We start from the raw sequence: 12,716 nt of genomic DNA on the forward strand, positions 1-12,716 counted from the left end.
ACCTTGGATAGCGTAAATGTTTTATAAATACTGTATATATATTCTCAGAGTCAGTAGCCAACCAAGCAGAAACATTGTTCTGTCTTGTTTAAAATAATTTTTTTAATAATAGAAAAAAATAGAAAATCTAAAACAAGAAGGAAGGAAGGAAGGAAGGAAGGAAGGAAAAAAGGAAGGGGAAGGAGAGAGAAAAAAAGGAGGGCAGGAGGGAGGGAGGAAGGAAGGAAGGAAGAAAAAATTAAGTGTAAAAAAATACAATAAGTGAAGCGCTACTTTGTGGCTTTGTAAAATGGTCACATATTCAGAGGCTGTTTCAAAGAGGCTCTGAAGGATGAGGAAACTTGTAAAATCACAAAAAGCTGAAACATCAAAGTGAGAAGCGAGGAAGTTTCATCAAAACTAAAACCCAGTACCTGCAAACCCTCCTTACCCTTGTGGTATAAGCCGCTTCCGGATCATCCTCGAGCACTCGGGACATGCCGAAATCAGACACTTTGCAGACCAAGTTGCTATTTACCAGAATATTTCGTGCAGCCAGATCTCGATGCACATAGCTCATATCAGATAAATATTTCATCCCAGACCCAATGCCACGAAGCATGCCCACCAACTGAATGACCGTAAATCTGCCATCGTTCTTCTATATGGGAAAAGAGCGAGAAACAATCCCATTAGCATTAGGCCAAATTAATTTTCACCAAGCATTTACTACTTGGATCTCTTTTGATATCTGTGTCCGGTATGCAGTCAAACTCGACATTATTTCCTGGCCTTTTTAACCAAAGTCAGTAATTCACTAGCAAAGTGAGTGTATCCTAGAAGCTGGGTTTGCTTCCTGTATTAGATGGAAATTATCCAGCTATAATGAATCTATGGCTCAAACAGCCCCACAATACAAGAATAAATCATACATGACTCTCATCGAACATGGATTATTAAATAGTCTTTAAAAGTCACATCATTCTCTATTTCTCCTCTTCTTCCTTCGCCCCATTAAAAACAAGTCCACGAATACCACCAAGCAAAGTGGTGCAAGGAGTCTGTTAGGGTCTTCCAGATACCACAATTCATGAGTTTAATATAAAGTAGTCACATACCCTGAGGAATGCATCCAAGGAGCCATTCTCCATGTACTCCGTTATAATCATTACTGGTTTACCTAGAGTTTTCAGAAAGAAAAACACAAACCCTTGATGAACACTGCAGTTAATGAGATCAAAATGGGCTTTGCACAATTTTACTGCCAAGACACCTGTCTTGTGCGATCTAATTTAATTAAAACAAGCCAAGCTTATGCCTCAGCTGTGGGGAGCTAGGAATGAAATATTAAAAAGACAAGTAGGTTTAAATTCCATCTGGAAAGTTAACCCTTTGGGTGACTTGTTGACAAGGTTCTTAACTAAAGTGGCCTCTGGTATCCAGGGAACACATGAATGGATAATTGCTCTCTCAAGCAAAAGGAGAAGGAGATAAATGGGCAGTCCTGTTTAAAGGTAAAAAAAAAAAATCTTTAAGATAATTAATTTATTTGTCCCCAGAAGAGCCACGTGTGCGATGCTAAAGAAATCAATGGACAGAAAAACTTTTTTACTTATTCAGAGAAAGTCAAGTTTCAGGACACGGTGGCTATGCTGGATACTTCCTTGCTCAGACACATCTTCAAGCTCAAGCATGCAGCGTATTAACTTCTTTCCCCTGATCTCGCTCAGATTAGGGGCTGTAGCCTTTCTTTTCCTTTTTCCTTTCTACGGATAAGCTTATTCCCTTTGTTTCCTTAAGCCATCATCCTCAGCAGCAACAACAAAATCGCAGAAAAGGTTTACCAAATGATTGCATCCTAGAGAGCAGTTTTAATTCAATACTAGAACATTCTTGCTCCCTCCCACCTTCTTTTTTGCGGGGCAAAGAAATAAAAATGATTTTAAAGTTTGGGGGAAGAAGGAGAAATAACACTTTTATTATTATTATTAGTTTTCTTTCTAAGGACCTTAGGAAGTAAGAATCATTCTTTAGATTCTTAATCTCTGGCAATGGACTCAAGGTCTGAAATTTTTTCTTTCTAAATGGGATTTGTGGGAGGGGGTGGGGGAGTGCATAAATCCTCAATATTTTCCTAAGGGAAGGCTTAGAGCAAAGAGAACATGAAAAATTTCCTGGGAGGAAAATAAAATGTTAGTCTGATGATAAATCAAAAATATTCACACTCTCATTGCTGATTGTGGACAGTTGGGACTTACGGCAAATGGGCTGGGATGTGTCATGCTAAAAAGCCCTCAAAATTCTTCTAAGCTAATACACTTCGCATTCAGAGCCTTTATAGGAATAGACGCTGGTGTGGGGGAGAAAAGGAAGCATCTTTGTTTCTTGGTGTCCAGTCTAAGAAATCTTTCCAAAGCAAAAATTTTTCATTTGAAACCAATACCCTGGAGATTTGATTTTCAAGTGCTGAATGGAAACCCACAGAAAATGCAGGAATCTTGGTGTAGACCAAAGGATGAGTCAAACCACTCCCGGCCTTTCCCCTTGGCTGGAGGGAGTGGTCCCCAAACACCTCTCTGTCCTCCATCAACATAAATAGGAAGACACTCTTAGTTCTTAGATTCATTTACCCTCCACATCTGTGACCACAGTCTTCTGACAGAACAAATGCATCTAAATGAGTTTTAATTAACCTGCCGCAGTCAAAAGATACTTTGTCAACTAATGAGAAAGGGGGACTCTCTTGGCGGTGCATTAACGCCTACTACCATTTCACCAGATCCTGGGGAGATGTAGAGGAGAGAGCAGAAGATGTGAAAGACAGCGGGGTGGGAGAGAGAATGCATAGTCTCCCCGTCAATTTAAAAAGTTACTCAAGCAGCTGCCGGTAATGAATTCACACTCTTCCATTCCAGCTTTTTTCACCCTCACTCCTCCCTAGTCCGACGGTTGGCGTCATCTTCACGATTTTTCTACATTCCTTTTTCTGTTTATTAACAACATCCATTTGTGAGAATCTTTATGAGCTCTACAAGAGAAATAAAGGTGAGCGTCTCCATAAGCAGAGGGGCTTATGGAACAGACCCAGGCTGAGCTCGTGGGGGAAGCGGTGCCTTCTCTGGAACAGGCAGGGATGCGGTGGGGAGCGAACGATGGGGGAAGGGGACAGCTCCGCTGGTGGAAGATTTAAATCATTTTAATTCAGTGACAACTGCATTATGCAAATTCACCCAGTCGTTTATAACAGTTACAGCTATAATAGCTATGGGTTTTAGAGGCACGCTGGGACTTTAACACAAAGATCCCCTGTTTCTTCTCTCTTCTACAGAGGTGCTGTGAAAATCACTGTCTGCAGCAGGAAAAACACCCCAAGTTGAACAGAGCCTCCTTTTGAGAAACTGGAACTGCAGAAGTATTTAAACGGAATGTTATCTTTAATTAAAGTAGTGAAGGACTCCGGGCAGCCCCGAAGGCCATAGGCAACAGAAAAATATCCTGTCTGTAAAACTAATCTTAAAAAGCAAATAGAGCTATTCTATGCTAATTATAGCCTTCACCCTGGGTGGAAAATTACATATCCTTAGCACCAAAGTTTCTTTTTTGAAGGATTCTGAAGATAGGAAAAGATATACTTCTTAAGACATAATAACACCAGTTAACACTTAAGAGTTGTTTTTTTTGTTTGTTTGGTTGGTTGGTTGGTCGGTTGTTTTTTTTTTTGCCAAGCATCATGCTAAATAATTTGGGGTACCTCTGAGCTTAAAAATTCAAACGTTTCGACCTTACCCCGCCTGCTGAATCAAGCCTCTGAAGGTGAAATTCAGAAAACTTTAGCAAGTTTTCCAGAATTCTGCTGTACGTTTACGTATGAGGACCTCCGACCTAGGGTTCTCTATTTTCTCTTCTTAAATATTTGGACCCTCGTGTCCTACTTGCCCTCCGCCCCAGACCTGATATCCAAAATTTTCTCTTTAACCTGCCCATCCCTGCTTCTCTTCACACACTGGAGCAGCCACTCTGCACATGCTGATTGAGGATGCTTTCCACTGGCACCTTGAATCAAATAAGAGGCTCCTTGGCCTTCCTGGAGACATAGCCCCAGGCTTACAAGATCCTTGACTTGTAGTAACTGCAGTAGGTATGACAGCTCCTGGAACAGAGCCATTTTCAGTAATGACCACTTCAGCTGTACTATCCATGTGGTACTTTATAAGTTAGTCTTAGCCAGGCTTACATATGCATTCGGGGTTTGCTTTGCAAAAGACATCTGTTGAGCTGTGTTGTATTTTAACTGCAGCGTGGTTCGCAGGTTCAGCAAATGCTAACGGACTCAAAAAGGCAAGTTCAACCAGGTGTTACTGTAAAAAGGTGCTGAACTGCAACAGCCATAAATCAGGCAGAGCAGACAAGCACATCCCCCAATATAATAAAGATTCCCAAGATCTCCAATCTGCATCTGGAACCGAAGCTTCCAGCACAAGGTGTGGTGAGGTTTTGTTGTGTTTTGTATGAAAAGTACTTAAAATTTATTTCGCTCACCATCTGCTTGCGCCTACTTTGTGACAATCAGTTGGGTCTAGCAACGATTTGAAAGATGGCGAGGCATCCCACAAATCTGAAATGTTAATTTTCCTAAAATCTCACGCAAGATGCCTCAGAAAGAGGGCATCAGCTTAAACCACGGACTCATTCAGAGCTGACTACAAGATTAATGACTTGTCCAGCACTGACTTCCTCCTATTAGCAATCAGTGGGTCTGCTCCATCTGTCATTTCCCTGGAAAGAAAATGTGTGTTTAATTTGCCAGTAACTTCTAACTTGGCTTTGTAATGGGAGTGACCCACATACATTTGGTGACGACGCCTTCCAAGTGAATTATATTCGGGTGGTCAAACTGTCCCATGATGCTGGCCTCACTCAGAAAGTCTCTCCTCTGTTTGTCTGTATAACCAGCTTTCAGCGTCTTGATGGCCACACAGATCTCTCTCTTGCCAGGCACTTTGAGACGCCCACTGCAGACTTCACCAAACTCACCTTGGGGAGAGAAAGAGAATTGACTATAGACCAGAAACACATTCAGGATGAAAGAGTAATAGCTAACATTTGTGAGTGCTTATTACGTGCCAGGCATCATCCTAGTGTTTTACATAAATCAAGGGAATTTCATGTACACTGACATTTACATATATACGTGTATATATAATATACTCATACATTTACATGATCACATATAAATATTTAATATCCACAGCGAAAACACGGTTATTAGACAGACACAGCCACTTACCAACTCCTATGACTTTTTCGATCTTAATGCAGGATGCATCGATTTCTTTGGCGAATTCTCTAACTGCTTGGTTAGGATCTTCATATGTAAAGGGATCCACATAAGTTCTAACACCTAAGTAATAAACATGTGATAGGTTGACCGGACATTTATAGGAACCACTAATAAAGCTAAGTTGTCTCAGTCTACAGATACCTAGCACAGGAGGCGTTTTCTTAGCACGAGAAGAATCCTTAGCATGGACGTATGAAAAGGTTTAAATTCCTGCCCTGATTTTCACTAGTGGGTGAACAAAACACTGTTAGCTACTTATGAGGCCGCAGCTCCACTGACTTCCTGGAGTGTCTTCACACTTCAAGAACAAAATTCTTAAAATGCCCCATCCCACGGAGAAAAAGAGAGTCTCTACACGGAAACTGAGAATGTGTTAGCTGAATCTTGCTGTCTCAGTCAGTGAGTTGTTCATGTCCTTCCCACCACACCCGGCTCTCCTTCTTTACAGAAGATAATAGAAACTTTCTTTCTCGACTGGCAGTGTCTGCATGGTGCCACCTTTTGCTCAATATCTGGACCAATTAAATATGTGACCAGCAGTTAACAAACTAAGATTAAACCTAGGTTAAAATTGACAAGAGGGATAACATCGGCTAGTAGATTTGAGAACACAGCCTCTGTATCGTATCTCCACTTTTATTCTGTTTTGGAAAGAAGGTGTTGTAAGTAAAGACATTGAAGTTCACCTGGAAGCTTCGGCGGGAGAAAAGGTAGCCTGATTATGAATGGTTTGAACACCAGGAAGTGTAATTCAGCCCTACCCCATAGTCGCGTGCAAACCAAATTCAGAATGTGAGCTCTGAAGCAGCCCAGAGATTCATTAGTAATTCTGGGAACTTGCTACTGGCATTAGCACCTCCACATTCCTTGCCAGAGCTTCTGGGGCTTTGGGGGCGCTGAGAGGGTACAGGATACTGGTTGGTCCAGTTCCTTTGGTTTTCCAGGCTTGTCAGTCTTATTCTCATCTCAAAAAAATTACAACATTTTTGTTTTAAAAAATATATACCACATGCAAATTAAAAAATATGGTTTTAGACAGAAAAAAGGTGAACAAATGGCAAAAGTCAGCATTCCATATTTGTCATCGCTTTATATGCTCTAGCCAAGAAAATCTTTCTCAAGATTATTCTTCCTACCCCTAGTCTCTCTCTTCCTTCTACCTCCTTGCACTACTGGAGTATCCATTAGCCACATGTTGCTATTTAAATGTAAATCAGTTAAAATTAAGTAGAATTTAAAATTCACTTCTTCATTCACAGGAGCCACTTTTTGAGCATTTAATAGTATCTGTGGCTATTGGCTAATGTATTGGATGTAAATGTAGAACATTGTGCCATCAACTCCGAAAATTCTACCAAACAGTGTTCCTGGAGAGTCATCAACCACTGTCCATTTAAGACTCTTCTCTCTTGCTCACATCCTTCTGGAGCCAATTGTTCAAATGTATTATTTGACCTACTTGGAACCTAAAAATGACTAGAATCCACTAAAAAAAATATTGGTGGTCCTGAGTTCTACAGCATATATTCCTTGAGGTTTAGTAATTACTCTTCAATTTCTTATGCTTCTTTCTCCAAAAAATTAACCTTCCAATTGAGAAAAATTGCTCCCTGTTAAATCTTGCCACACGGCTACAAAAATAAGCCAGCTTGACCAATACCTTTCCAGGGCGGAAGATAAAAGAAGGTGGGAGAAAAGAATCTAAAGGCATTTCCTCAATCTCCATCTTTAACCTCACTTTTAACAATCCCCAATCACCTGTTTCAGTTTGATGCTCTGCAGTACATTATTTGGATAATTCCATGAAAGGAACATAATAGAAATAGTCATGTGAATATTATTTAGATATTTCTGAACCGAAAATGGGAGATATGCTTTTAAAATAAAATTATTTTTAATCCAACTTTTTGTACCTTGATTCAAATGTTTCTCTTCATCTGCTTCTTGTTTGGCTTTACTGTATTTACTCCGTCTATTCAAAATTATAAAAAAAAAAGAAAAGAAAAGAAGAGATAAAAAAAGAAAATTATTTTCAAAAGCTGAAGGCTATAAGTTTTTTGCTACCACAGTACGTCAGGCAGACACATTATACACACTTCACAGATGAGAAAACTGAGGTTTATGGCAGGTGAACTAACAAGGTGAATAGCTAGTCATCTTGGAAGTGAGTAATGGTTTCAAACGCAAGCAGTCAGAGTGCAGAGTCTCTGTTATTAACGACTGTATTAAACTGAGATGATCAAGAAAATATTTTAAAATAAAATTATAATTTTGAATCCTCGGGAGATATTTATATCATTGAAGATAGATTACAAATTTGTTGGCTAATTTTCCCATATGTATTCTGAACTAAAATAAATTTCCATGGGCGAATTCTGCATAAATCTAATGCCAATAATGTTCCGTATGTGATAGGTAACTCATTATCTGATTATGTGTTATTTTTAAAACAATAGTTTTATGGTTATTGGTTTCAGTTGCTGCATACAAAATCCTCAATTATTAGTAAAATTTTCAAAGGTAAATATTTGCTTTGTACTGGATTACAATCCCTAACAGTTTGTAGAAAATTTGCAAGAGTGAAAATGAGAAGTTTCCATTTTTAGCTTAATTCTCTTTCCCAAAAACGATGTATAGTCTTTACAGTTGGCATTCCACTCTAAATGTCCTCTAGAAATGCGATCTGGCTTTGTTATAAAGTTTTGGGAATCAGAAATCTTGACTATATATAAATCTTGAATCAGTGATATGGATACATTACATATATATGTATATGTATATGTAAATATCACTTAAATAAATCAGAAAATCAACTTAGTTGATATGGCGGCTCTGGAAGATTGTAGTTTTGGAAGATGACGCCAAATCAGTGAATAAAATATGCTTCTGTCGAAAATGTAAAGTTGACATTGTAATTAATAATCATCTTGTATTTTCTCAGAGCTTTAAACAAGAGATAAGTCAAGACTCATATATGGGGAAACTGAGGCTCTGAGGTGACAAAAGATTCCCTGACGGCCACGGTGCGTCTCGGCAGTGCGGTCCTGTCAGAATCTGGTAACTGAACCCCCGACTGTGAACAAGTGGAGAAGGGCAGACCATCACGTAGAAGAGAGAACAGCGAAGAATCTACAGGGCAGCCACTGTGAGGAGAGGCGCAGCCCCATCGCGGTCACGTGTCCCAAGCTTCTCACCCACATTCCTCTCTTCATTGTCAGCAGCGCAGGAACCAGCTCCAAAATCAGACCCTCGGAGCCTACAGATGTTCCTCCATGGGCATAATTCCCTTGCAAATAATAATACCTTGCATTTTTACACTGCATTTAACTTTTCAAAGTGTTCTCATCACATATATTATTTCCTCCTCTAACTGTTTGCCAAGCAGGACCAGCTTAGTAAACAGAGACCCAGTTACTAGTTAACTGCAAAGTGCATGTAATTCAGTCCCAAATGATAGCTTGCCTTCCTTCTTGCTTTGCGTTCAACTTTTTGAAGAGCCTTCATGTCTATTACTGAATTGCATCTTCACAACAACCCTATGAAAGCAATCAAGTAGACAGACACGCAGTCAGTACCACTATATAGATGAAGACATGGAGGCAGCAGGCAAAGTGATTCACCCACGACCCGCTCAGCAAGAGGTGTCTGCCCTGATCTGGCTCACACGTCACACGCCTCTGAGTGGAGATGAAGTTATGTACTGGTATGAGAGTACATTATAAGTAATTTTACATTTTATATCAGTAAATCCACTTAAATTGTATTTCGCTGCTCTCAAAATCCACTGCTTCATTGAAGAAACTAAATAGGCTTAAATATCCTGATACCAAGTATTTCTATGAAAGATACAGTGTTCCCCCTGCCCCCCAGCCTTAATCTTCCCACCGCTTCCCCCTTTTAAAGGAAATTATAAGAGTGTTAGGTCAGGCGCTATAAAAATAACATTTTATGTCAGGGAAACTCATGGCTAGGTCCCAAGGGTGTGACAGGGTCCTACCAGCCTGAGAGATTATATCTTATCAGAGCTCCTAAAAGCGTTATCTAAAATTACAAGTATATCTTTTAAACCACTTTAGATCTCCAATACTGATTTGAATTTCTTTCCTTTAAAGAAGGAAAAAAATGCATAGAGCAGGACAGCTTTAGTACCAACTTTCAACTGCCAGTGAGTTCATTCAAAACTCTGGCATATACCAATAGAAAGGAGCAGAACAGCCTCAAGCATATTCATTAAATGTGCATAAAGCCAGAGGAAATGCAAACTGGCAGGGATCATTCATGTCAGGCTGCCATGCCCAGTCCCTTCCTCAGACTTCTGAACATAGAGGAGTTAAATTAGAGGTGAAGGTGTATCTCTCAGGAAATTTCTTTACTTTGGAGTGTGATTTGGAGAAGGGGACCCCAAGAGAGTACAGGGAATGATGAAAAAGAAACACGAGGATTACTGTTCAAAGGCTAATTGTAGCCTATTAGCTTTTTAATAATACCTTGAAAACTAAAATGCCTGAGTCCTGCCCTACCTTTGTCACCTGATGACCCTTCCTCCTTGTCTCAGGGTAAGACAACGTGTCTATTATTGCCTCAAGAAAGAAAACTCATTGAAGCGTATTATTGGGTCAGCCAGCCCCGGAGGAAACCACACAGCCCAAAGAAGTGCTAACTTCAAATTGTCATCCGAGGCAGATCACCTGAATGGCAGAAGGAAACCTTTGTTGAAGATTTTCTAATTGTTGAGATGTGGGCAAGCTGATTAAAAAACGGTAAGGTGGGAGTGGTTGGCTAGTGAATGCTCCAGAAGGAAACATGGGACTTTTCGATGCATGAGTTAGATAAAAGGGTCTCCTCTGCAGGTGAAACTTTTGAAAGCCTGTGAGCTAAGCCCTCCCTCTGTCAAGGGGAGGCGTGATAAGGGTATTAACAGCCATTGTTGAGGAACAGCGTGGGCTCTCATCAAGGCCCTCCCAACCGATGTGTTGCTCCTGGCACCCTGACTATTCACTAAAACAAACAAAATAGCGAAGGGGGAATGCAGCAGGCGCCCAGCGTAAACCCCGCTTTTCATAAAATACTAACTTCCCTGACCAAGCGGATGGATTTGATTGATGTGGTTCACTGCTCCAAAACTAATTAGTAAAAGGTAAGTAATTTATTCAGTTAAAGTGCAGATTAAAGAAGATAAAGCAAAGTAATAACTAGCCCAGCCCCAGAAGGTCCCCTTCCTGCGCTCAGTGACGATTCATAGAAGCCATCTTTCTTTTTCCCCTTCCTTAAGCTGTCATTGTTCTTGCACCAAATAATTTCTAAATGTTCTTCATGAGCAACATTTTGAAATGGTTGGAATGAAACCGTACGATTGCATGCAAATTGCTGAGAAAATGTTCCCAGCATACCATCTGTCCCCCATAAATGTATGAATTTACATGACTTCATCAGAGCTAAGTTAGGCCACCGTTTACATGTATTCCTTCTTAGATGATGATAATATTCCAATGAGGACACCAGAGAAGACAGATACAGACCGAACGGTAACCGTTTGACCATTACCTGAACAGTTAGCCCTAAAGTGGAAAATCTTAACCTTCCCGAGAAGACAAAAACAACTTGCGGTGTCTGGCTTTACATAACACATTAGACCTGCACAGTAATTCACAGATTACAACTGTCCATGTTAGCTTCTTATGTAGGTCAAATTCTCCATTAAGAAGACATTAAAATTATCTATGCCAGTACTGAAAATCAGGAGAGAGGGGCTCCTGTCCTGATCAGGCAACTAACTAGCTGTGTGATCTTGGTTTAGTTAATTGTTTAACCTCCTCTTCGGTCTTCAAGTTCCTAACGTACATGATGCTAGTATTAAAATTACTCGGTTTTCTAAACCGGAGCCGTCGGTGTAGCTCCCTCAGAAATTCTGCCCACAGACACTTCATTTTTTTTCTCAGTCAATTCACTGATTTTTCTTAATTCAGAGAAAAGGGGTACTTTTTAACCCTAACAATAAAGGGAAACTCAGTATCGTCAGCAATCATAGAAGGTTAGTATCCTAGGCATAGTTATCAGGCAATATTTGTCTCTGATCACCAAACTGTGTTAGTAATGAGTTAGCTTGTGTTCTAGTTCTTTCTTAAAAGTGTTTTTCAGACGTAACAATAAAGTACTATTTGGGGAAGACACAATAGCCTAAAGCAACCTGAACGAAAATTATTTGGGATGCTTCTGGAGGTAACCCAGTGAAATCGTTAATATAAGGGCAGGGTGGTCAGAGAAATTTAACATATTTGATCATCAGTCCCGGAAGGTTATGTATGACCTTATCATTGCATGTGATGATGCCGCTGTTAATAATCTTTTCAAATACCACTTCAAAAAGCGATAAAATGGTTATACTGTAGAGCTTACAAATATATACCTAGAGGAAAATGAGGAAGAGATGCTGTGCTAAGGAACATATGTGGTTTGAGATAAAGCTTTTAGGGTCAGCATCACATAGATACAAGAAGCGCTGCACCTTCAACCGCCCGGTTAGCAAGTACAACTGTGTTCTCTGAAAATCCGACAAAATCCTTAAATCATAACTCAGGTGATGAGGAAAACACCGATCAAATATGCCAATAAAAATGTAAGTTTAACATAACATGGGTGGTAAAACGTACTGTATATCTAGTCAACGTACTTATGATTTTAAATATATAAACTTTATGAACTTAGTAGTTTGGCTCTTTCACTAAAATCCGTAAATGTTTCTAAGATCTAAGTTGGCCAATAGAAAAAGGTGGATCTTCCCATTGAAAAAAATCGAAGATTACTCTGGCTTGTCTAAAGCTCAGGCTTCTTAGGATAAAGTAAATGTAATGAAATAAATGACACAATTACTATTAAAAAAATCTAGCAAAGATAACAGCTGTGAGCCTGAGGCTGTTTCCTCTTGCTTAAATGACAAATTAGCACTAAACAGACTTTCTCTTTGAGGGAATCAGATGGATTGAAACTTTTCTGACTGTGTGGGTTCCAGACCCTCTACCTCTTAACAATCTCTCATGGTATCAGCAGTGTGGGGTTCAGTCAGAGGGAGAGCTGTCTCTAGCATCTACCCTGCCACCAACATTCTGTGGCTCTAAGAAGAGAGATGCAGCCCCCTCACTTTCCAGGCTAGTGGGGCTCATCTGTTGCCTTCCCAGACTGCTGGCTGCAGTGTGGCAAGATTATTTTGGGGATACCATTTACCACCTTTTATTTGTAGCACGGGCCAGACTTTTATCTGCACTACCTGTCTCCTCTCTCTTCACCTGTTCTTGTCCCATTTAAGCATTTGCAGTTGAACATGACAGAGCCCACGGCCTGCGTGTGGAGAAGAATCAGCTGAGTGTGCATCAGCCACGGAAAAGCCTGTCAGCTACCT

General features: G+C 40.1%; 1 protein-coding gene across 7 annotated transcripts in view; it reads right to left on the minus strand.

Annotated features, from left to right (window-relative positions):
* The window catches only part of EPHA4 (EPH receptor A4), a 140,226-nt gene that overhangs the window by 23,457 nt on the left and 104,053 nt on the right, over positions 1 to 12,716 (minus strand). For all 7 annotated transcript variants that reach the window (XR_005649068.1, XR_005649067.1, XR_005649066.1 and 4 more), the window contains 5 exons: positions 7,234 to 7,292; positions 5,267 to 5,380; positions 4,828 to 5,013; positions 1,098 to 1,159; positions 431 to 640 (listed from right to left, as the gene is read on the minus strand). Coding sequence is in view for 4 of the 7 variants with exons in the window: in XM_039844891.1 (XP_039700825.1) it covers positions 431 to 640; positions 1,098 to 1,159; positions 4,828 to 5,013; positions 5,267 to 5,380; positions 7,234 to 7,292 (631 nt within the window). In the remaining 3 variants the exon portion in view is untranslated. The remainder of the gene's footprint in view (positions 1 to 430; positions 641 to 1,097; positions 1,160 to 4,827; positions 5,014 to 5,266; positions 5,381 to 7,233; positions 7,293 to 12,716) is intronic.

This window comes from Pteropus medius, unplaced genomic scaffold (genome assembly GCF_902729225.1).
Source record: "Pteropus medius unplaced genomic scaffold, Ma_sr-lr_union100, whole genome shotgun sequence".
In the NCBI taxonomy this organism is placed as follows: domain Eukaryota; kingdom Metazoa; phylum Chordata; class Mammalia; order Chiroptera; family Pteropodidae; genus Pteropus; species Pteropus medius.